The following is a 25,664-nucleotide window of genomic DNA, read 5'->3' on the forward strand; positions in this document are numbered from 1 at the left end:
TCAGGCAGATCACATCGAACACCCGGGGTTAATAACCATCCGTATAATACAGCTGCAACTGACAAATTACATAACATGACTTACGATATCAAACAAGATCGGCGGTTGCCGATCTGGCCAAGTTCGTTGGACCAAAAAAAAAAAAAAAAATTTTAAAATTGAAAAAAACCAATAACATTAACCCGCGATTATATAATACCTATAACACAGTCGTCGTAGATCACGAATTAATCCGGTTGTTTGTGCCGTTGCAGATTCTATTTTACAAATATCGTAATAATGATAAGAATAACAGGCTGCAATGGCAAGCGAAGCGTGCAGTGGACACACCCTTTAAATTCAATGTGCACCAGCAGCCGGATCGCCTTATCCGAGCAACGTTCGTGTTGTATTCACGTGTATCCCGGCTGCGTGTAATTGTAAAATAAAAAAAAATAAATAAATAAAAATAAAAGAAAAAGAAACGAAAAAAAAATAAATAAAAATAAAAATGACGACGACAAAAATTCATGCCCAAGAAATTCCCCGATCAGTTGCGAATGTACGAAACGTTGTAAATTTTAACGGGCGTTTCGCGCACGCATTGCACTCTACGTGCCTACGATTGGGTAATTTTTAAACCTCCCGGCTCCTTTACCGTCTTGTTCCGGGTTCGGAATCTGATTTTATCCACGTTTCTCTTTCAACTCGTGTTTCAAAGCGAGGTAGGTAACATACTAAAGTGTGTGCGTGTGCACGTGTGTATATGTATGCATACCATTACCGGCTTATCTCAAACCGGCTGCATTGCAGTAGAAAATGTAGCAACGAAGATATTCGACTATTTTACATAGTTTTTTTTCTTTCGTTTTGGCGAAATTTTATCACTCGTTTTTTTTTTTCAAGTTTGCATCAACTGATACAAGATAAGACGATTTATCGGGATGATAAATCGTGTTCGGAGGTAAAAAGAATGATGAAAATCAGTCGATGATTTGATCGGTAGAAAGGGTAAGAAAAAAAAAAAAAAAAATTTGCTGCACAGGCAAATGTTAATTTATCGACTGAAACAGAAATGATATATTAATATTTAATTAACGTGTAAGGTGGTAATAAAGGACGATATTGAAATACTCGGTACTTTTTTTTTTTTTTTTTCTAGAATTACAAAATTATCCGAGAATTTTTCAATTTTCATATTATTTTATACTTATCTCTAAAAAAAGGAACACTTCGTATCCGAAATCTTTTATAGACATATTCCAGTAACCTTTATTCACTGAATTCCGACGGCTACCTGTTGCAATCGTCCCCTTTGGCTTTGTTCGTAGATCCCTTCTTGCGAAATGCGAACGCGTTGCGTGTTTGCGCGTGTGTTTGTGTCGCGTGTACGTGTAAACACCGTACGATATACCTTACAAAGTTCCGGCTCGTTACTCATTCTTGAAACTTGATTTCAGTTTCCGTGACATATGTCAAATGCTCACATGACAAACTGATATCCACACGTCACGTTTACATCCTGCGTTCTATTGTACGAAAGCAATGGGATAACGAACAACGGCAACGGTATTACGTTTTAGACAGATCGTGGATTAATTTCTCTGTATACCGATTGACCGAGTAGGCTCGTCTCGTTCTGCAGATCGCAAATAAATGCTGAAATAATTGCACGGCAGATAATCACTTGTAATTGTCCTTCGATCGTCGATTACTAAATGAGAAGAATTTGACCTCGGCTCCCCATTTGTCAGCTTAGTTTGTGTGTTTTTTCTTTACCGACACTCGCGAGAACAGAAAAAATTAACGAAAAAAATGCATTGTGTTCGGTAAATACCGAGAAGTTAATGTTTTATAAATCGAAATGATCTGAGTTTCGTTTCATAGCTTGACGAGTTGTTGCTCGAATCATTTGTTTTGTTCACGAAGATTGGTTGGCCAATAATCGATATGTTTTATTAATTTTATTATTAGATACTCGCGCGTCAATAATTATTTTAAGTATGAAGATGGAGAATATTAAAATCATAAACAAAATCTTAGATATCGATATTTCGTTTCGAATTATTTCAATTATCTCGTTTAGACGATTACTTGCTACAAAGTTACCGAAACGGATTTTCTTTTTCTTCGGTGGTAAATCCGATATTGCGATTATTTCGTTGCTCACGATAACAAAATCGGCTTAATGTTGTAAAATTAAATATCCAACGATGCCGACATGATAAAAAAAGGATTTTCGTGAAATATCTAAAGTAAAATAATGTTCTCAATCACGAACGAATCTGTCAGATCATTTTTTACAATTACATTCTCTATTTTTCTTTTGCTCATAATTTCAACATGTTCTATTTTCAAATTTTCAACGGGGTGAAATTTTCCGTGATTGAGAAAAAAAATATGCTATATATTTCTTCCACTGCATTTGACCGCAAAATTTGGTACAGCCGATACGCGTATCTTTGTTTTTTTTTTGTATATTGCGCAGCTGTACCCAAACCCGGAACTATTATTGGGCCTTATCAGTTGTGTCGATAAACTTCCGTAATCGATACGCCGTTGTACGCTATCGGAGTCACGCGGCTGTGACGAATTACACTTACAACAAAACGACCTAACCGGTTTTTACATGCTTACGTTTAAGGATGTAGCGCGTGTTGTTAGAATTGCCCGGTGGCAAAAGATTGGAGAAAAAAAAGTGTCGAGGCAATTATTAAAATGTGCAAAGAAATCCGATGTAGGAGGCTTAGTTTGGAACACTTTTTCTTTCTAAGATACGTAATGTTTGAATAAAGAAATCGTTATAAATTTCAAGTTCAGCACCTTCACCTTCCAAGCATGATCTTGATTTCGTGACTTTTTGTTTGTCTCTATTACTTCTATGGAATTAGATACCGTAATAGCGGATTAATTCCTGAGATATCTGCCAAAGTCCTGCGTGAAAAAGGTGACGTTTAAATAGACACGATAATCGCTTTTGATCTCTTCCGATATTCTCTCTATTCGTAAGTTTGCTTTATTTATAGATGGATGAAATATTTGCAGACTATGAAACTGTATCAGACGTACATCGTTACGATGTGAAACTGTATCGTGTTTGAAATAATCCGACACCGTATGCAGCGGCGAAAGTGATTGTACGTACTTTTGGTACTACGCAAAGTGTATCGGTATCACCTGCACCTGTGATCAATCAACCAAATCTTTCGAACGTCTTCTACCTTTCGAATAACGTGGGTGTTAAGTTCACGTATCGCCCGCAGATTGTGTAATGTTTAAAAGTTATCCACGGTTTCGTAGATTGAGGAAAATTGCATGGTAATAAAATGTGTTTTAACACGAGTAACAGAATCGATTTCAAATTACATTTAATTGAACATTTAATTCAAATTCTCTCTTTTCCCTTCAACATTTTTTCTAGTAGTAAATGAAATTTCAATCGCGATAAGATTTCGCTTGTTTGAATAATTTACGGACACTCGTGCGTAATATGTACGTAAGAATCAGCAATTCGCAAATATCTAATTTCGCGAATCGATCTACCCTGCTCTAAGGCGTATAATTCCTTGTGGTTTTGGGTACAAAATGCGGAAGAAAATTACAGGCCGTGACCGCAGCTTGCCCACGGTTCTCAAACCGAATAAATGATTTGTCATTCGAAAGAAACATCACATTTATCCTTATATCACAGCCGTGCAATTTCGTGTCATTTCGACTATCAAATTTTCTGGAGTGAGTTGGAATTCCTAATGGTTAAAATTCATGTTATTGTCATTGTTTCCTAAACAGGATCGAAACCTTAGATTTCAATTTTATAGAAAATATCTTCCCCAAATCAAACATATCAATTATAAATATTCTCTCACTGTGATTTTATTTTTAAAAATCTTCTCTTACAATTCATATAACGATATCACCTATTTCCAGCCGATTCCTGCAATATATTCTACAGTATACTTAATAGAATCTATATGCAGTCAGCACTTTGAATTAACACCTCGTGAATCACCTTGTATACCCAGATGATAGATGCCGCGCGATCATGGGTTGACAGGTGTGGTGATACACATCACAGCTATAAAGCAGAATGAGGACTGATGTATGGAGAAAAAGTTTTCGATGTCTCAATGCTGTCACTTTATACAGGGTGAAAAGCGAAAACAAGTTGAACCAAGAATCGCGAATATTTTGATTACGAGTGGTGTCATTTTCGACGAACTTCGTTACTGGTCCATTTTTTTTCAATGCGAAATAAATTGTCCGTGTGTGTGTGTTTGCAATATACTTTTTATACGTAGTCGAAATAGGTATCTAATTTCTTTTTTTTTGTTTTTTTTTTTCAATGCAACTTCGATTACTTTTCACCAACCGAAGTGTTCCAGACGTTGAAATGTTGCTGTGTCTAGAAAATGTAGTATCGATAACGATAATTACGTCAAAATTTTCAAGTTACAGTGAAAACATAAAATTTTCCTGCGTTACGTATTTAAAGGTGCCGTTTGATGACGGTAAATATTAATCTATTTTATTAACTTGGTCGTGGCGAGTAACGAAATTAGTTTATTCATTGTATATTTTGATCCCTCGTCCGGTATTACCGAACTATACGAAGTATCGTATAGTATAAAATTGCACGAAATCTGCGTACAGAATTGAATTGTCGCAGTAAATAATAATTAAACGAAATGGCATAATGTATGCAGATCAGGTACGAAACGCATATATTACATGCAGCCGATGCATTTCATGCATGTCGGAAATGCTCCACGCCGATAAGCAGGCAGCCGCCGACGACTTATAAATGGATAATTACGAATAAATTGGTTTGTCATTAAAAGTCATGTAATGTCAGGGATAACGCGGACGTAGATCACCTTGAATAACGGATTCTGCATTGGAACTTGCTATATAACGCATTGTATCCTTAATCGCTTGTACATTTCTGCGTTGAACGAGTTTCTTTTTTTCTTTTTTCTTTAATTCTTTTTTACCATCACTGAGAGATAAAAAATACATGATTCGCTGAGCACAAGGGACAAATTTTATGAAAATTTCCACAGCTGTGTCTAAAGTGTATAATCATACTTGTTTACTTTAATTTTAATACACATTAGCCCTTTCTTGGTAGCAACAATTATAATACAGCGAGGTCGTGCCGACCGGTCTCTGGTCAATTTATTCACTTTGTCCATATATATATATATATATATATACGGGGTGTCCCTAAATTGCCTCCCACGGACTAGCCAGCATGATACCTCGTTAAAATCCAACCGAGAATTTCTTTTCCGGAAGCTCGTCCGACGCATAGTTTTTGAATTATAAGCGATAGCGCTAGGCCAATCAGAGTGCACCATTTCATCTAGATTTGCCGCCACGGAAATTGCTGTTTTGTTCGTCTGGGTGAATTATTATTATTCGTTTACGAATTAAATATCGGCACCTCCCCTCTCTCGCTGCTGTACCCCTTCTCGGGCACTGACCTCGGTATTGTTGCCGCGGCACACGCTGCCGGCCGCACATCCATGGGCGCACACTTGTATGTGTAAACAGAAGCGCATCCTCAAGAATAAGGGATACAGCAGCGAGAGAGGGGAGGTGCCGATATTTAATTCGTAAACGAATAATAATAATTCACCCAGACGAACAAAACAGCAATTTCCGTGGCGGCAAATCTAGATGAAATGGTGCACTCTGATTGGCCTAACGCCATCGCTTATAATTCAAAAACTATGCGTCGGACGAGCTTCCGGGAAAGAAATTCTCGGTTGGATTTTAACGAGGTATTATGCTGGCTAGTCCGTGGGAGGCAATTTAGGGACACCCTGTATATTGAGGTAGGTCGTGGTTTCATTTACTAAACACGTCTGATAGTAAATTAGCTTCGACAAATATAGTAAAAAATGCAGATCTATGCGGTTTTTTTCTGTAAAAACTCTATTTCCTACGTGTAGGTATAATATAGATAGATACGTATATCATGTATCAATGCGATACGTAATGAAAAAAAAAAAAACCTCAATTTTACCGAAGCTTGAAAGCTATCGCGAAATTATTTCGCACAAGTTATTCAAAGTTATCATTCGCAAAATTGGGTCATAACAAGATTCTAAGAGGAACTTGCACCTGTTTTCAACAGTTTAACCACGAGGGGTTTCCAACTATAAATCGGAACGTAAATTTCTATTCGGCTTTATTATTATCTTGAGGCATGATGGAATTTTATTTTCTTATAATTTTGCAGAAAATCTCTCGCCTGAAATGCGAAAAATCCTATACACGTCTATTCCTTCGTAATGATGATAAATTCTTGCCTTTACAGATTCCACAAGTTATACCTGGTTGAAGTATTGCTCAATTATACCGCAATTCAACCGCATTTTGCACCTAATGCTGAGAAATAAATAAAATAAAATTTATACGGTAAATCATATATGATAGAATTACCGCGTTACGGTAATCATATGATGCATCAGCGATACGGTAATAAGAACAGTCTTTACGTTAGGTCGTGTTCATATAAGAAAGATTAAGCAAAAGAAAAGTTGAAATTGTGATCAACGATGGTTGGCAATTATTACAGTAACTATATAATTGTACAGTAATTTTTTTATACTTCTTTCCCTCACCCTGAACGTTAAAACTATCGCTTATATACTTGCATATTATAACGGCAGGTTATATCTGCATAATCCCAGATGAAACACATAAATTACACGCCCTACCTTAGCAGAGAAAAAATGGTGAAAAAAAAAAAAATAAACAAGTAATCAAAGATAAATCGTTGATTAAAAACGAAGAAAAAGTGTTAATACTGTATGTAACATATGCTCGTATGCATACATTACAGGTTTGTTGAAGTTGCGTATTTGTTAATGAAAAAAATAGGCAGATCGGTTAACAAGAAATTTTTAAATTATAAAAAAAGAAATAAGCAGATATATAAAAATAGGATAAGGATTGCTGAAGCAATGAAAATTGATTGAGAACTACATAATCTGAGTAAACTCATGATAATGGTAAAAAAATCAATCGGGAGACGGTTTTTACAAATATATACGCACCACTTTTTTGCAGTAATTGCAGCTCCGCGTGCAGGCAAGTTTGTTACATAGCTTAAATGTCCCCTGCAAAGTCGGAGCATCTAAGTATAGACCAGCAAACACGTCGCATAACGCGAAGCGGCCGATTCATTAGAATTGCAAATTCAGAATGAAAGAAGGAAAAGAGGAAAAAGAAAAGAATAATAAAATGGAAAATTTACCGGCAACATTCATAAGAATGCATGGCGGAATGTGATATTTATGCACGCGTGAAACGTCGTAGTTCTGTAAAAATTTGCGCGCGAATATATGTATACGGTGTAAAAGGATGTTAACGACCGCGTTTGAAAATATCGTAACGAGAGTAAGCCAGCGACGCTGGATGGTTGTTGAAACTGAACGCCGAGAGGAAAAAATATACATTTTCCGGTGATTGTTAAATGCATGATTTGAAGGAAAAAAAAATGCACGCTTTTCCCTTTTCCTCATTATAATTAATTATAATCGCTCTTGCGATTTTTGTCATTATTTTTCATATCATCCTTACAATATCTGTTGTTTTTATATTTCTCTTCTCCATCTTATGTCTTGGAGCTCTTTACCGGATTCTTACCCCCCGAGAAACTCTTTGCGACAACAGTCTCTTGCCGTATTTCACGTCTAGAATCATCGCACATATCGTGAATCGGATTTTTCTTACGGGCCATCTATTTCTGGCACTCTTTTCCGCCTGTAGTGCAATCATCGCTGACCCTCAAGACATTAAAGATATAATTATTCGCGCACCTTTGTTCAAGGTATTGCCAGGGTATATAAGGAGACACACGATCACAATCACAATCAATCTTTCGCAGGGTGAAACTTACCTTGTAACGTTGTTGAGAAAAGTGAGAAAATTTTTACGATTTGTGAATTATAATTATTTCTCTTCTTGTCTCTTTTTGTTTTTCCTTTTTTATTCTTTGATTTCTTTACCGCTATTAATTTTTTTCAATTTTTATCTTCAACGCCTGACGCTCGCGTCGTCGTTCTGACGACGAGGTTGACGATGAACTGCAGACCAGGATCATACGTCGGCATCGTCGGCCGTCGTAACGTCACGGACGTTCGTCACACGTAAAAGCATAGGGTTGTAAAACAATTTATCGCAGTTCGAAGCACCCAACGCACGTTAGCGCTTCGCTCCTTATTATTTTTAATCAATTAATATGGCCAACGGATCGCAATTATAATCATATTTTGGTGCACTCCCGGTGAACAGGTGTTCAAATTTCAACCGCTGCACGCCCTTCTTCGTTTCTAATTATGGCTACTGCATGTAATATTATATCTCAGTTCGTAACTATCTTCACTTTTCTATTACTGCTGTGCGATTAATCGATTAATCGACGGTTTCGATTTATCGTTTTTACAATTAATTGATTCACCGACAGTTTCGATTAATCGATTAATCGAAATTGCATCGTAACGATTCTGCAAGTCAATCGATATAGGAATCGAAACCGTCGATTAATTGATTAATCGTACATCGCTACTTTTTACTCTGGCAGAGATATATTTTTCAGAGTACAAAATCAAGATGGTTTTATCATCTGCAAGTGATAAATTTAGTGTACGTTAATATTCTCAGTGATGACAGTTACTTGTAATTTTATATTTTCTTGTAGTACAACGATAAGTTGTTTTTTCGGTCTTATTTAACTTGAAAAAATATAACAATCAGCTGAAGAAACAGATTTAACGTTGCAACGTCCAGAAAATGATTTGTAATAATTTCCTTGTAATAACCATCAATATTTAAAAAATAATTTCAACTATATTCATTTTAGTTCATACGCAACAGAACTTCCTTACAAGTATATACGGATGACATTCTTTCAGCAGACAGTCTAACGTGTTGCACGGTAACGTGTATCTTACAATATATCTCGATCTGAATATAAATGAGGTCGAAATGTTAGTCACCAATTTTTCTATTACATTTGATAAGGAAGTGGTCGGGTATTTGCACAAATGAACGCTGTTGTCCCACCCAGCGGAGCAAGGTGCCCATTTCCTAAAGAGATCGTGGGCTCTATTCGCCATTATAACTACGCACACAAATACACACAAGCACACGCACATGCTTGTATCTCACGAGAGGCTTGCACGCGTGGCGGAAATGAGGAGACCAAGTCGAACCGGGTAGTTGTTTGAATTTAATCGGTCAAGGCGTTCGCTTCTGAACATGTACAGTAAAATGCACAAATGGCCTTCCGGCTAACTTGTTTTCGGTCCGAAACCAAAATGCGAGTTCGATCCTATGTGAATCACGTTACAACGCATTACATTTTTTCACGTCAGCCGCGTTGCCAGCCATTGTCACATAATTCGTATAAAATCGAACTCGCATCTTGGTTTCGGACCGAAAACAAATTAGCCGAAAGGTCATTTTTGCATTTTACTGTACGTCGGTGAAGTACCTTGCAAATTTGGACGTTGTACGAGAAAACGAGAGGAGAAAACCTCGTGATAAATGCGGGCACACTGGAATGACCGCCAACTTTGCATTGCATCAACGTTCAACTTACGACTGATTTAATTAAATGACTCGCTAATTAAGTCGCGAATTGAATTCCAGCAAACGTAGTTATTTGTGTTACGATCGGCCCTTCGGGTGATTTACCGAGTATGATAAGTGCGCTAATTGTCTGACACAGTTGAGCATTCGCAGTGCTGATAACCCCGTGCATCCGATTGTATACCGCATTCCATACCAATTCGACCTAGGTCTAATTCTTTGCCTCTCACAATCAGGATGAGACGGATAATTTTTATACGACTCTTCCAACTCTCGAAGTCACTCAGTTTTTTCCTCGTATTTTTTCAAATCGGATTGAAATGTGTGATCAATTTTTTAACCAACGAAAGAATTTTTTTTTAAAACCGGTGTTATAACGTATTTAGTTATTTGGATAATTCGAAGCGACGTGAAAAATTCGATGGGAAAAAAAAATGGTTATCTACGAGAGTCAAAACAATCGTATAAAAAATCTTCGGCCCAATACAAGAGATCGAGGGTGAAACCGCAACGAAATTAGCATGGAATGCCCTACGTGTAAGAAATTTATGACTTCATTTCAGTATCCTATTATTACAATGCGGATTTACACGATTAATGAAAGTGCTGTCTCGTGCAACTGTATAATACGTTTATTGTGTTGCAAACGATTGTACATTCCGTTTATAGGTATGAGATGGAAATAAATTTTCATTGATTGCGGGCCTCGTTCCACCTTGTGCCGTATTTGTACCGGTTGCATTATGCATGGGGTAATCATAGGTGGATAATTGATGCGAGTATCGCACAGTCGACAAACACAAATGCACGCGAAGCAGACGATTCAATCCATCAGTGGAGTTATTCTTTTTTATCCATCTGCAACAGAACTTCCATATGTACACTCGAATTATTAAAGAAATTGATTGATTTGATAAGTGGTGTTGTAATAAAGGCAATTCATAGTGTATTGAGTATTTTACAGTATTTCTTTACCCATTAAATCAAACCGTCACTTCAGCTCATGAGACTTGCGATCAGTGACAAAATTCTCCGTATCAATAGCAAGAAACTTCTTATAGTGACTAAGAAATGCTGGTGAAATGTTTGTCTTTGCAATATCGATTTTAATATCGTTGGCATTGCATCGAAATTTAATAAAATTAGTATTTATTCGGTGTGATCGATTACAGTTGTGAATACGGAATTTTTTCGTTACTTCAATATTAAATCTGTTTGTTTAGTTCACTAAATTTGTTCCGTTTAACAAGACCTTAACATCAATTTATTGTTGCATCGCACCAAAATCAAAATATCGAAATAGGTACAAGAAAATATCGTATACGAGTGAAATAATCGAAAAGAATAGTAACGCATAGTTATAGATTTTACGGTTAAAGCTACGAAACACATTTACATTTTAAACCCAGAACTGCAATGTTATTCTCGGTTATTGTAAAAAATTAAAACAACCAAGGACCGCTTGGTATAAGTCGCAATTACTAGAAATTTATTTCTGGGAGGACTTTTATTGAGGAGGAGGAGTATTAAAAATGCTAGAAAAGACGTTTTATATTCTCCTCTTCAATTGTTCACAAAAATGAAAAGGTCTTATAACTTCGTTCCCGTCTTGTGTATCATGCATACCGACACCGCGACTTGACTCGGTCGTATTTGCGTTGTATGTACTTTGTATTCATTACCTACACGTTGTAATCTTAAATGACACAGGATTAGCATAATTTACATTCGTGTTAATTCGAGCATATATAGCGTGACTGTATAAACGTCTAAACGCGAGATATATTTTCTCATAATTTATTATTAAGATCGCGTTGCAAATTCTTGATCCTGTCGCAGAAACAAGTTCACACGTAGAACGGAGCCGCCTGAAAATTAATGGGCCACGCAATTTCTCACCCACGACGTAAAAATCTTTTACCACACGATACTTTCGTAACGAAGTTTGGAGCGAGTGATTTCTTCGTTAATTAAGCAATTTTCACCCGAAATAATTTTCAAACATCTCGTAGAGTATCTTAATCGTAGAAATGAGCCTCGTTGCGCCATTCTTTACGCGAAATAAAGAGCTTTTCTTCGACATATTTAGAACTTTCTTTAACTTTTCCGATGCTTTACAACATTTAAACGTAGAATTTTGGTCGGGAAAACTGAGAGAGCTTTTTCGCCGATCCTTAAGCAATACCTAAATATTTTTTCTAGATTTTACGAACTCATTTTTGAAGCATTTCGAATCGTGGACCTACTAGGGTTAACTACGGTCGTAAAGTCGGCTCGGATAATTCCTCAAAAAGCTACAGGCAAATAACTTTTGCAATATTTCACTTGGTACCGGCACCTGAAGTTTCAACTTGTTTTTCTAGACCATCCTTCCTACACGTGATTTATCTGTCAGCGAACTCGGCGATAGAATGCCGATTGCACCTGACTGGCATTTAAGTGGATTAATTTGAGCTTGAACCGGTTTCGAGAATTCATTGATGACCCATTCGACCGTAATTGGTTACACAGATGCACACACTCATATTCTACGGATTTCGCAACTTCAATGTTTCGATGCAAAAAATCAACGTCCGATTCATTGAGTCCTCGTGCAATTTGTCTTTGTAAATATCCTGATTCGTCAATCTTATTATTTCTGTCTTAAAGTAAACTTCACGTTACCGATTATGTGCAAATCTGGCTTCACAGTTTTGAAGATGTAAAATAAAGAAAAATACTCTTGCAAAGCTGTGCCACCATTGTCCCGAGTCTCGATGCCGCAAAATTTAGATGTACTTTTTACAGGGGATAGTTCATCGTCGTGATTATGTTACAATAATATCTTGTCTAACAAATTGTAATCCAACGATCTGTGAAGGTCGATTTATCGACCGGGAGCATAATGCAGTATAATGGATCACGGTAGATGCTATAATTACTTCGTGCAGTTACGGGGGTGTCTTGGTCGATTTCGACGTTGAAGTATATATCTCCAAATATCAAAGTCCCCGTAACTCAAACGCAAAGAAGAGTTTGACAGTCTTATTGTACACGAAATTCTGAATAAAAACACTCCAACACATTTTCATTTGACGCAGAAATAAAGAAATGGCATAAGTTCTACGAATTTACTACTGCGATATTGTAGTGTCTATGCCATTTCTTTACTTCTGCGTCAGATGAAAACGTGTTGCGGTGTTTTTGTTCAAAATTGTGTACAAGAATTGGGCTACTGAGCCCTTTTTCGCGCATGAGATACGTGGACTTCGATATTCGGATAAATATATGACAACGACGAAATCGACCAGAGCACCCCCTCAAGTAATGAAAATGTACGAAATTCACATCAGTATCTTTAACGAGTATATCTCCAGGTTTTCTGCATGCAGCAGTTGCCGTTATTGCAGTATTATACATATATGATGAGTAAGAATTCTCGACCTCGTATGTAATATATTATGTTATTGGTGATCGGTCAATTAAGAAAACGTAATTTTAGTTAACGTTTCGACCCGGATATGGGCCCTCCTCAGAACGATTTATTTAAAAACTGTCAAAAAAACAAACAAAAGGAAAATAGGACTTAAAAAATTAACAATGGTACTAATAGTAATCGGACATAAATATTGCAGAAGTAACATTCCCAGAGACAATAAACATTGTTGATAGTAAGAACCTTATGAATAATTATGATAAGGATGTTTTTTGATGTTATTTACCTTTTGAGTTAAGTAGGTGTAATAAGATGTAGTCTATTTCACAATAACAATTGGCGGAAACTGTGTTCTTTTTAGTGACGGTAGACAATGTCAATCTTCCAGTTGTTTTTTTTTGTAGGAGTTAAAGGTTGGTAGTCATTTATTTAAAAGATTAAAGAACTATGTTTTTTTTCCACAGTCAATATGTCATAGTGTTAAAAGGTTATTGAAAAAAGTCAATTAACAATGAAATTAATTCACAGATGTCAATTAGGTGGAGGTAAGATCTTTATAATTACATCCTACATGTCTAACGAAATATTGTTGGTTGAACCAATTGGTCCAACAGGTGAATAACGACTGATGGGGGAAAACACAATAATCCAGAGTGAAGGTGAACATATTATAAACATTATACAGAAAAAACAATAAATATTTGGAACGAAAGGTTATGTAGAATGAACTGTAAATGGGACCTAAATAATAATTTTTTTTATATATAAAAAAATAAAAAAAATTAGTTAAGGTTAAACAATATTTGTTGTGTGGGCAGAGATTAGAGGTTTGTAAATATTGCTTAAATGTTCAACGTCTTGTCTGAGATTTACCGTATTGGTATGACCTACAATGTTGCACATTTCTAAAAGCAATCTTCTGTAATAATTTTGTTCTTCACAAAGGATGTTTGTGTTGTCAAAATTGAAAGTGTGTTGTTTATCAATCCTATGTTTCGTTAGAGCTGTGTGCCGTTCATCTGTCTCATGTATATTGTATATTCATGTATATGACAGATGAACGGCACACAGCTCTAACGAAACATAGGATTGATAAACAACACACTTTCAATTTTGACAACACAAACATCCTTTGTGAAGAACAAAATTATTACAGAAGATTGCTTTTAGAAATGTGCAACATTGTAGGTCATACCAATACGGTAAATCTCAGACAAGACGTTGAACATTTAAGCAATATTTACAAACCTCTAATCTCTGCCCACACAACAAATATTGTTTAACCTTAACTAATTTTTTTTATTTTTTTATATATAAAAAAAATTATTATTTAGGTCCCATTTACAGTTCATTCTACATAACCTTTCGTTCCAAATATTTATTGTTTTTTCTGTATAATGTTTATAATATGTTCACCTTCACTCTGGATTATTGTGTTTTCCCCCATCAGTCGTTATTCACCTGTTGGACCAATTGGTTCAACCAACAATATTTCGTTAGACATGTAGGATGTAATTATAAAGATCTTACCTCCACCTAATTGACATCTGTGAATTAATTTCATTGTTAATTGACTTTTTTCAATAACCTTTTAACACTATGACATATTGACTGTGGAAAAAAAACATAGTTCTTTAATCTTTTAAATAAATGACTACCAACCTTTAACTCCTACAAAAAAAAACAACTGGAAGATTGACATTGTCTACCGTCACTAAAAAGAACACAGTTTCCGCCAATTGTTATTGTGAAATAGACTACATCTTATTACACCTACTTAACTCAAAAGGTAAATAACATCAAAAAACATCCTTATCATAATTATTCATAAGGTTCTTACTATCAACAATGTTTATTGTCTCTGGGAATGTTACTTCTGCAATATTTATGTCCGATTACTATTAGTACCATTGTTAATTTTTTAAGTCCTATTTTCCTTTTGTTTGTTTTTTTGACAGTTTTTAAATAAATCGTTCTGAGGAGGGCCCATATCCGGGTCGAAACGTTAACTAAAATTACGTTTTCTTAATTGACCGATCACCAATAACATAATATATATATATATATATATATATATATAGTATTATACATATAGTGAGCCGTTAGTTATGTATAATATTATCCACGTTACATACAGAAACTATCCCCGCTAATAAGTTATTCGCTAATTGTAAATCGAAACTCCGCCGATCAGCCTCGCGTTAGATTCTGTTCGCAGTTACTCCTTCTTTCTGCTTCGTAATAAAAGGCAGGTAAACGGAAGGCCACATCTTGGTCTTGCGTTATCCTGATTTCAAAATCGTACATATTACACTTATGCGTTACAATACGGGCAACGATACATACATTGATTACCTACAACAAATTACCGCCATATATCAATGTGGCTTCAGTCTATAATTATATTGTATGCCGCAGAAAAATGTACGCGAGCTTTTACTTATCTGGCTTGATATCGTACTTCGTATTTATCTGCATACATATAGGGTATTCTAAGTCAACTTAGTTAAGTTTTCCATTTCCATAACCATTTCACATCCGAATCAAACTTTTTTTCTATTTTGTTATTCCGAATCTTGAGAAGATTGATTTCCCTTGGTAAAAAGTAACTTGATGTTGATTACAATCTTTTTTTGAAAACGTTGTTTAGAAATGTTAGATCAATCTTGCAAAATTAAAAGTATTCTCAATATCGGTTTAACAAGTAGAAAGAGCTTTAGTATCAATATAGGTGTGACACGTGAAGAAGAATTGGTTGAAAATCTGACGTTGCATTTATTCATATGGAATGCGCCATTTCCACGATGTATCTATTAGATCCGCGATAAAGTCTCTGTTACAATGATGCTTGGTTGATGGCTGAGCCTCGATACCACATTCTTCGCCGTTCTCGCATTGCTTACTCACTTATCTTTCACTTTATTACTGGCAAGAATAAGACTGGCAACGTAATTAAAATGTGGACAGGTATAGCAGGGGTCTAAATTGCAAACTTTATTTCGCGACGTACGGTAGTGGAAAGGCTTGAGTTTTTTTTTAAACCTATCATCCATTATGACCCACCTTTTGCAATACTATACTAGATAACGTCTACTGGCTGTTTAAACAAAGTAAAAATTGATGTCAAGGTCACTTGGAAAATTTGCAAAATTTGTTATATAAAATTATGACTTGATTAGGTAGTACCGAACTAGCTTCGTCATAATTTATTCAATTATATTTGTAAAATATGCATAAAATGAAAATAAAATCGCCGATTATTAGGAGAGTTTATTAATTTGTACAATAATAAATACGAAAAGATTTTTATGGAATTAGTGCAAAATTAATTCACTCAAATGAATTTACAACGTGGGAATCTTATTACTATAACACGGAGCATCTTGATGTTAATGAATAACGCACTTATGCATCGGCGACTGTGCAGAGTGACGGTCTTCTGTCTTTATAAATAATAGAACAGTACAACGACTAAGGTCGTATAGAATTCATGGATAATTTCTGGAATTGTCGTCCATCTCGATCTTTCTTCTGCGATCAGGTACAACATTTATTCCACTCCGCTCACCTGTACGAATGATCGTGCCTGCAATGCATTATACTCATTTGTTCAGTGAACATGCCTGTCTACATATATTTCTTATCATATAATCGGTAATTGATAGGTATAAACCATACGTATGTATTAGTTTAATAACGTTTTGCCAACGATTGCAGAAATTGCCAACCTCCCCGTGTGTCATACGTCCAGATTTCTTCTTCGCATACAAATTATTGGAGGGAGAATAAATCTTTACCGGAGTAGGTGATAATTAAATTTAGTATCAAGCAGCATTTTGAAGTTGTAAAAATGTCAGAGATGCTCGACGGTGTAAAACATCACAACAAAAAATGATAAACCTACGAAAGGGCAGACGTTTGCGCCTGTAAATGTCATGTAGCGACCTTCGATGAGTTAATAATCTATAAAATAGGTTTCCAGGGAATACTTTGCTCCACGCGTTGAGTCATTACGTCGACAAGATCGTCAAGATAAAACAATAGGCCGTTAGACGTACGTACACGATTAATATTCTAGATTGAGTAACGATCAAGTTTTTTTTAATGAAATTGTTCTCTTTTATTTGTCGAAGGTGTGGCACCTATGATTAACGATCAACGGATTTTTTCCACTTTCCATCGACGTTTTTTCTCCCATCATTCTTTTCTTCTATCGTTTAAACTATACTGCTATACGGCAGTCAACGTATACAGCAGTCCTGCACCTTGTATACATAAACATATCATATAATTATTTATTACTTCACCACATCATTGTCGGTAGCTGATTTGCGTAATCACTATATTCAGTTACAAAAATTACAACCTACATGTGAGCTAATGTAATTTTATGCATTTACATACAGTTATTGCTGTGGACAGATTAATCCTCATGTGGATTAGAATATTATCCACATGCATTTCCAATTATTTGCACGTAAAAATCTTTCAGAAATTGTCAGAGTAAAGAAATTTTTCGTTTCAAGTTGTTCTGAAAATAATCTTGGAAGTATAGCCTTCTAAAGATTCCTCAAAACCATACCTAAATATCACCTTTCCGTTGAAATACAGGAAATTAAATTCGCGCTATAGGAATTTAGCGCCTAGTAGCTGCTGACTTAACATACGTATCGGTACGGCGGGTTTCTGAATATAGGCGCCATCTGCCTTGCAGCTCACCGCCGGTATAGGTCTTGTCTTACCGACAGATTTCTGACAAGTCGGCTGAGCATTACAATTTTCGGTCATTCATTTACGCTTCAGCTACATGCTGTTAGATAGAGTCGCTTATCGACTAGTTTACCGCGTCGACATTTCGGTATAACGTTGCCCCGCGATTATGATATGAACGATGCTTAACTAATTTGGTTAAAACATAAATACAAGATGTTTCGGTAGGCGAGTCAATTATTCACGTAAATAATCCGATTAACTATTAAAAAGTGCTGATGGATAGTTCCGAGCATTCGATATCAATTTTTCGCCTCAATATGCACCCTATTCAATTATATTTTCACTCACACAAAGCACAACTTTGGTTTGAATCAATCTGGTAAAACCAGAAAAAAATAGTTCTACTATATTTGATGAAATTGTTTATTCATCAGAATTTAAACAATGACAGTTCTACGTATTGCGAAACGTAAAACTTCGCTAATTATGAGCGACGTTATTTACGAAACGCTGTTGCAATTTGCAAGGGTTCGAATATTTCATTTTTTGAAGTAATCGGTACATCGTAGTATAATTAACAAAATTATGCCCAATTAGCCTTCGCCTTGCGCGAACGCAATATTATGTCAGTGGTCTTCGTTCTTTAATACACTTATGCACTCTCTGTTTCTCTGCGGCATACTTATATAGAGCATAGGAAAAATATAACTGGTTTGTGTTACGCTAAGCTTTGCACGTGCAACAGCGAATGTGAAGATTTTTTAAATATTGATAAACGAAGCGGTGAATGCGAGTGGAATGGTGATAAAAGGTATAGTGTAATTTTATTTTTATAAGTAATCATTTTGAATTCACATCAAATGGTAAAAAAATCGTCCCCTTATAAAGCGAGAACTAACGTTTCAATTATAAGCGCCATAGGCAGAGCAATGAATTTATATTGGCTATTGTCTTACGTTTTATTACGTGCGCCATTCGGCGATTTAATGTAAAGGTAAACATCGTCGACACTCATATTGCGCACGATTCAAACGAGAAAGTTTCAACCTCATTTCTGCGTTCTAATTATAATAATACGCATATAGAACCAGCTTTGCACGAATGAAACTCAACTCGGTGTTGACTAATGAAAAAAACGAAAAATACCGTCATCAATTCTATATCTTTATTGGCCCCTCTGGGACTTTACAATTTCCCTGAATCTTAAACTCTTTTTCAATCTATATTTTCAATTCTAACTTAACAGCTTTAATATTTCCAGTACCACAATGACTGACTAAACAAAAAAAGAAGATCATAAAATATTTTTAGCGAATAATATGACCGGAAAAAAACGAGAATATAAACACAAATAGAAATGAAAATGAAAATAATACGTTGACCTGCTTGAGAAAATTAACCGGATACACAAAGATTTTTGCACGTAAAAAATGTAACGAGCACGGAAGAGAAGGGCGGGAATGTCGTCTCTCGATACCTTTCGAGGTAATCGTAAGAGTTGATGTCGGATCGAAAGATTCTACGTAGAGGTATGTATAATCGGGTAATCTTTTCGCGGAGGAACAGGAGAGCGGTCGTCAGGGAGGCGATGAGAGCCCCTCCCGTTACTCGCGTCGTGTTTCTCCTGACGGTCGGCATGGTAACGTCGAATCATCTGCCCCCCACTCCTCGCTCCAACATTCTCTTCCCCTCCTTGATTCAGTCGCCCTCCGAACGTCGGAGGAGCAGGATTGACACGGTTGTCGCGTAGGCTTCTTCTCCGCGTCCCTGTGAAAAAAAATACAACCTTACTCCAAGCTGAAGTGATTGTGTCTCTACCGGTGGCTTATCTCCCTGTCCGAATTGTGCCAAGTGGTTTATCATGAGGGACATGGCTGGTAAAATGGCCGAATTAAAGTTTGAAGCACCCCTGGCTCGCTTCGAAGAGGAGGAGACGTCCAGCCTCAAGAATATCAACTTGCTGACAGGTGCGGAATGGTCAATTTTATTTTTTCTCTCCTGCCTCGACCCTTTTCATTCCCCCCCCCTCCGCGTGTAAAGCGGCTGCTGACTGAGCTGAGCGGGTATTTGTTATTGTTCGCACTTAGCGTTGTTGGTTTGTGCTGAAGAATGAACTCCGTTTCATATGAGGCGGTGAAAAATCTCCTCGCGATCGGCTTTTGTTTCTTTATTTCAGTCGTTTGAAGCTAGCCGCGAATCGCTATCCCCTCGACTTAACATTCCCCGAAATGGACCGAAGTATTTATGAACAGCGACGATGCTGGTAGCTGGAATGAGGAAAGAAAGAGTGGAGAGAATGTTGAAAAGGATATCTTTTCGTCGCGAGAAAAGGATAAACGCGGTAGGGATGCGCCAAGTGATTCGGGGTCGAGAAGAGCCGAGATTCGAGCACACATCCACCTTTCGGAAAACCTTTTTAAAACAAAGTACGATCGGTCCGTGCCGCAGGTGCCGGCAGGTTGGCAGCGGATACCTTGAGGCGCGCGATTTCGGTGAATTTCTTTAACATTTTTACATTATGGTTACCTGCAGATGTGATCAGGGAGAATTTTACCGAATTTAAATACGATCTTCTTACGTTTATTTGCTTACTTTGTTATTTTTATTGTTGGACGAATACCTCCGTGAACTGACGGAGAAAAGTAACTATTAGACGTGAAGATTTCACGAGACTGAAGTTAGCAACGTTGGTTAACGTATGAAAAACAAAACATTGCAAAGAAAATCTGTGGTGTCTGATGAGAATCACTTGAAATGGTTTCATTGCGGCTTACATGCGAACTGAATTTCGGAGAATTTTAAAATTGCGAAATCGCAATTTTTCGTTATAGAAAACGCGACGTCACATTAAGGTTACGAATTCGACCGCCTCGTGAAGTTTTCTGAACACGCCCGATGGACACAAATTTGGGAAACGTCGAAATCCTTGGGAAAGTTGGAAAAAAATGTGGAGATGAAAACGAGGAATTCATTTTAATAATAATAATGATATTTATTGCGTTAATAGGACAATTCCTTCTTATACACATAAGACAAGCAAACAGAACGAACCAACGGTCGCAATGATAAGATGCGGAAATATAAACATAGAAGAATAGCATGATAGATAGGAAAGTTGAAAATAGAATAATAAAGTAGAACTGAAGACAAAAATATAATACGAAATTAAAAATAAATAAAACGACAGTAAAATGAACAAGATGTGCAAAATAAATGAAGTAAATAATACTGGCAAAAGTACGAGTAAAATGAATAAATGAAATAAATACTGTGTATAGCGTAGAAAATTAATGATCTAGAAATTAAAGACATCAAATTCATAATTACATCAAAGTATTTTTTATTACTACATCACTTGCGGAAGAATACAGTTCCCACTCTTGCTTCTATATAAAAACGAATCAGAGAATAACCTGTGATGAAATTTTCGTTCCAGATTTTGTCGATCCACACCCTGTCAACTAAAACTTTTTATGTGAAATAATTTGCGAAACTCCGAGGTTTCGAATTATCTTGTTATACATGACCTGCATCCATAGTCAACACCATCCACTTATCCGCTGCTTATCTTACAGACACGTAAATTGAAAAAAATTTCATGTACACGATACACAAATTCTATGGTAATTTATTCGTCCACGTTTGTTAATCACTGCGTCCGCTTACATCGTGTCACCGCAACAGCTATTTTTCACTTCTTCACTACAAATAGAGCGAAATTATCGGTTGTATATCTACACACACGTGTACACCTAGTTACACCAGCCCGATGAAGACAAAGAGATGAGTCGCCTTTTTGATTGTATGTACCGGACAGCTGAAAAATGAGGCAATTGAAGGGGGCGGCTCATTCATTCCCCGCAGCAATTGCAGCAGCTGCAGCAGCAGCAGCAGCAACACCACTAGAAGCAGTTTAAAAAAGAACGAGAAAAATTTCGTTACAATTAACGGTACTTCGAAATTGCGAGCGTGATCAAAAATAACAGTAACGCACGATAACTTTTCTAGCTACAGCTGAAAAACTAATTTTCATTTTCGTTTGGTTATGAATGAAAAAAAAAAAAAAAAAAAAAAAATAGGTAGATACTGTGCAGCAGTAACCTGCACACACCTACGAATATCTCTCGTCGTATGTCACACTAAAGTAAAACTAAAGAGCTTGACCTATTCATAGCCACTATTGTGGGTCACGGTGAGGAGAGCTGAAACTGGGGATGTAAATCTTATAGTATATCCGTTGAATACACGCGCCTGTGAATGGAACCGCGTATTTTTTCTCGGCCGGCTTCCCTCGGGTTATCGCCGCTTATCGCAGGGCAAACGACTACGCATCCTCTCCGGTAGTCTAGCGTGTAGATATAAGGTACGTACGTACTTACGCATGCTGCCTCTGTATGCAGGCTGCAGCTTAAATGCCGCCGCCGCCTGTTTGTGAGAACCGGACGGCGCGAGCCGAACACATTAACCTTTCGTTCCTGCTCCCGTTTAATCTACGCCTTTAGTGTCAACGCCTACTAATCGTCGTCGTAGCGATAAACCCTTCGTAATGTAAATCCCCAACTTGTCAGGCATGCCCTGCCGTTAAATATAATATAGAGATGCGATCAAGACTTCAATGAGAAGACAGATTCATTGAATTCGTGTGTAGAATATGTGTAATAATGCACGACGATCAACGACGATTCCATGCTGCACGCAGCGGATCCTCTAATTCTTTTCTTTAAAAGTACCCTTTTTTTTCTCCCCTTACAAGCACTCTGAAACTGAAAGTTTCACCTAAATTTCACATGAATTCCACTTTCTTCTTATATTGCAGAGCAACTATTGGACGCGAGTCTTGAGGCGAATTTTGGCGAAAATCGTAACGCCAACGAGACCGGAACCACCCGTGGCAACGGTGTTGATATTCTCCAGGAAGGAACGTTCAGTCCGTTCAGCGGCAGTCTCGAGGATCTCGTTAATACATTCGACGAAAAAATCACATCATGCTTTCGAGATTACGGCACCGATGTCGAGTCCCTCGCCCCGGTCCAAGTACGAACGCAAGAGGAGATCATGAACGAATGCCAGTAAGTAAAAAAACTTGCAATTTTATCCTATCGCATCATAAAACATCATGCAACACGTTCATCGTCACATCAAGTTGTTCTCTCGATTCTTTTATCCAAAATCTTTTTTCCGAGAAACCCAATTTTTTTTTTCACTTTCTCTTATCGCTCTAATCTGTGTACAATATGAGTCTGTGAGTCAAATGTGCGAGGGTGGATCCTACAACGGATGACTTCATTGCAATAGCTAAGCCACACCGATCGTAAAATTCGCGTGCCAATATGGAATTTATATAATAAACTATAATACTCATATTGTGTACATATTTACTCATATATATATATTTATATACACATACGCTATATTAGGCGACGAATGATCTACTCCAAAAAACTCGGTAAAGACGATGTATACATATATATATATATATATTATACAACCTGTCCATTCGGAATTAAAATATTTATACGATGCGAATTATTCCTCCTCATGTTTCGCAGCTGTAAACAATGTGCGATATTTTTTTTCCGTTTATCTTATGATAATGATAGTCGCGGACTTGATGTTGTTGGGTTTAAAATGGGGTTAAAATTAAAATCGATGGTATACCGATAGACTTTGGTAATGAACAATATTTTCTAAAGTGTTACGCATCGCTAATCTCGCCCCTGCGTAATGCGATAATGCAAACCGTGTATGCGGACATTATTCACTCGACTGTACGGGCTTCGGCTTACAATCAGGCTAGCTATGTACGCGTGTTTATACATACACCGTGTTGCATACACTTCACGCAGTACGTAGGACAAAATCTATTCTTTATATGTGTATACATACATACATATGTATACGCAAAAAGATATTTTACGGCTTGTTGCGTTCCACCTGCAACCTTCCTGCTCATCTTTTTCCTGCCTGGCTAGTCAGTCGGCCGTATTATGTTATTATATAATACCTACAATATCTGTTGTATATCAGTAGGTTGTATACATTACATGTATACCTAAGTTCTATCTAGGGATTGGTGAAAAATAACATACTTCAACAGCTGGTGTATATATACATATACTTTTTGCATTTAGCTCTCACTAGCATTGTCGGTGTTATCTTTGATGTTGGCTAATTAATAATTGGGGTACATGATAATCGCGAATTTTCTTATACGCTTTCTTCTCGTGCTTGCTACGCGTGCAGCTTGGAAGTATCTATTATTAACGTGTATACATGTACATAGTATGTACGTAAATATATGCGGGTAATTCCACGCGAAATCCATCAATTTTTTTAACCCTCGTCAGTTTTAATTTTGTCAAAACTTTTTAAAGTAATAGTAACATTCTTAAAAGCTCCAATTTATTTATTTATTTATCTTGATTTCACTCGTTAAATCACGTTGAAAAAATTTGACGGGACTTTAAATTGATTCTCATAAAGTGGAAAATGTTTTCCAATTTTTTTGCAATTTTGTAAACGTCAAGCACTGGTTTTTACCAATCGAATATATTCCGAGTGCTCGAAAAATGGAGAAGAAAATTTGTTCCATTGTGGTAACAATCTTAGAATAAGGGATTTCAAAAAACGTGGAACTTTAAGGTTTGAATATTTGTAATTTAAAAGTGATTCCGTAAACATGATGAAATGTAAATAAATTGGAGGTTTAGAGATATTACTATTGTCTCAAATAATGTTCCAAAGAAATTGAAAACGGTGAGTGTTTAAAGCAGTGGATTTCATACGGGATATATGCGTCCGATATATAACTTAAAAAATAAGATGCAATTGTTTATCGGTTACACCGAACTACAGAAAAGAAAGCATAATAAAATTAAGTCGATTCAATCTGTAAATCAAGTTCTCGTCAATGATAATATATACAGTTGTATTATACATCAGTTGTTGAGATAAAATACTATGTATATCCTATTTATATTATAGGTATATAAAAGTTGGATATCAATTACTTTTCATTCCTGTTTTAATACAATCGGACTTTTCTTTCCATCCCATGTTCCCAGGGGGGCTTAGCGTGACAAGATTTATAATACAATTATGAAAGAATGATTTATAACTCGTTGCAGTCGTGTAAAATAATCACAGCGTGACGCGGATGATTTAAAAATGGACGGTATAAAGCCGATGACGTTTATCCAATATCTTAAATCGGCTGAATAAATTAAGTTTTTTTAGTGAGTGTTTATAATTTAAAATAAAAAATTCTTCTTCGTTACAAATTTCTGAATTTCAGTTAATGCTAAAATTGTAAAATGATGATGTTTCGTAAAAATGCATCCTCCTGTAAACTCTGCGCTACCATACGAGATACAGTATTCCAAACTGCAACGTGCAGTTTGGACTCTGAAACTCGACACGAATGCCGGGGGAACTTCGTTGTGCGGCTAAAAGAAACTGTGAGCTCTCCTTGTTAGAGGCGAAAGCATTCTCGTATTTGAATAGTCACGTTGCGCGTATAAATAAGTAACTAACCACACCAATTCTATGGTATAGCAGGCAGCCGTTCTTCTTTCTCAGAGTATTCTTACACTGGCATTGGGATATAGTCGTCGGATTTTCCGATGAGTGGGATCCGTTTTTCCAATCACGAATTTCCCTTAAAAAACGAACGAGTACGTAACACCATATAAGAGGAAAATTGGAAAACTAAAAGAAATATTAAGGAATTCACAACGAATGGATTGCATGGAAAATTAAGGAAATATGTATCAAGAAATTAATATGTTCGTTACTCAGAGTTAAGAAATAAAAAAAAAGTAATTTCGTTTCGTCTGAAATTTTTACACGAGTTTATAATTGTACCGGTGTCGTTATAATTATACAGAACGTAATTCATTTATTTATTTATTTTTTATTTACTGCGTGGAGAATTTGAAATTCAAAAAAAATAATT

At 36.3% G+C, this 25,664-nt stretch overlaps 2 protein-coding genes across 5 annotated transcripts in view; one reads left to right on the forward strand and one right to left on the reverse strand.

The window, feature by feature from the left end:
* LOC124306636 (arylalkylamine N-acetyltransferase 1-like) overlaps window positions 1-7,617 on the reverse strand; it is a 25,446-nt gene extending 17,829 nt beyond the window's left edge. Inside the window, exons 1-2 of the mRNA XM_046767462.1 lie at window positions 7,570-7,617; window positions 7,044-7,106 (exon numbers count right to left, since the gene is read on the reverse strand). Coding sequence (XP_046623418.1) covers window positions 7,044-7,106; window positions 7,570-7,602 — 96 coding nt within the window. The 5' untranslated portion in view covers window positions 7,603-7,617. The remainder of the gene's footprint in view (window positions 1-7,043; window positions 7,107-7,569) is intronic.
* The window catches only part of LOC124306635 (fasciculation and elongation protein zeta-2), a 50,075-nt gene that overhangs the window by 15,978 nt on the left and 8,433 nt on the right, over window positions 1-25,664 (forward strand). For 2 of the 4 annotated variants that reach the window (XM_046767456.1, XM_046767459.1), the window contains exons 1-2: window positions 19,394-19,677; window positions 22,527-22,779. In XM_046767456.1, the coding sequence (XP_046623412.1) occupies window positions 19,572-19,677; window positions 22,527-22,779 (359 nt within the window). In that variant the 5' untranslated portion in view covers window positions 19,394-19,571. Of the gene's footprint in view, window positions 1-19,392; window positions 19,678-22,526; window positions 22,780-25,664 lie in introns of those variants that run through there. The other 2 variants (XM_046767458.1, XM_046767460.1) reach the window with 2 other exon arrangements.

Source organism: Neodiprion virginianus, chromosome 6 (genome assembly GCF_021901495.1).
Source record: "Neodiprion virginianus isolate iyNeoVirg1 chromosome 6, iyNeoVirg1.1, whole genome shotgun sequence".
In the NCBI taxonomy this organism is placed as follows: Eukaryota; Metazoa; Arthropoda; class Insecta; order Hymenoptera; family Diprionidae; genus Neodiprion; species Neodiprion virginianus.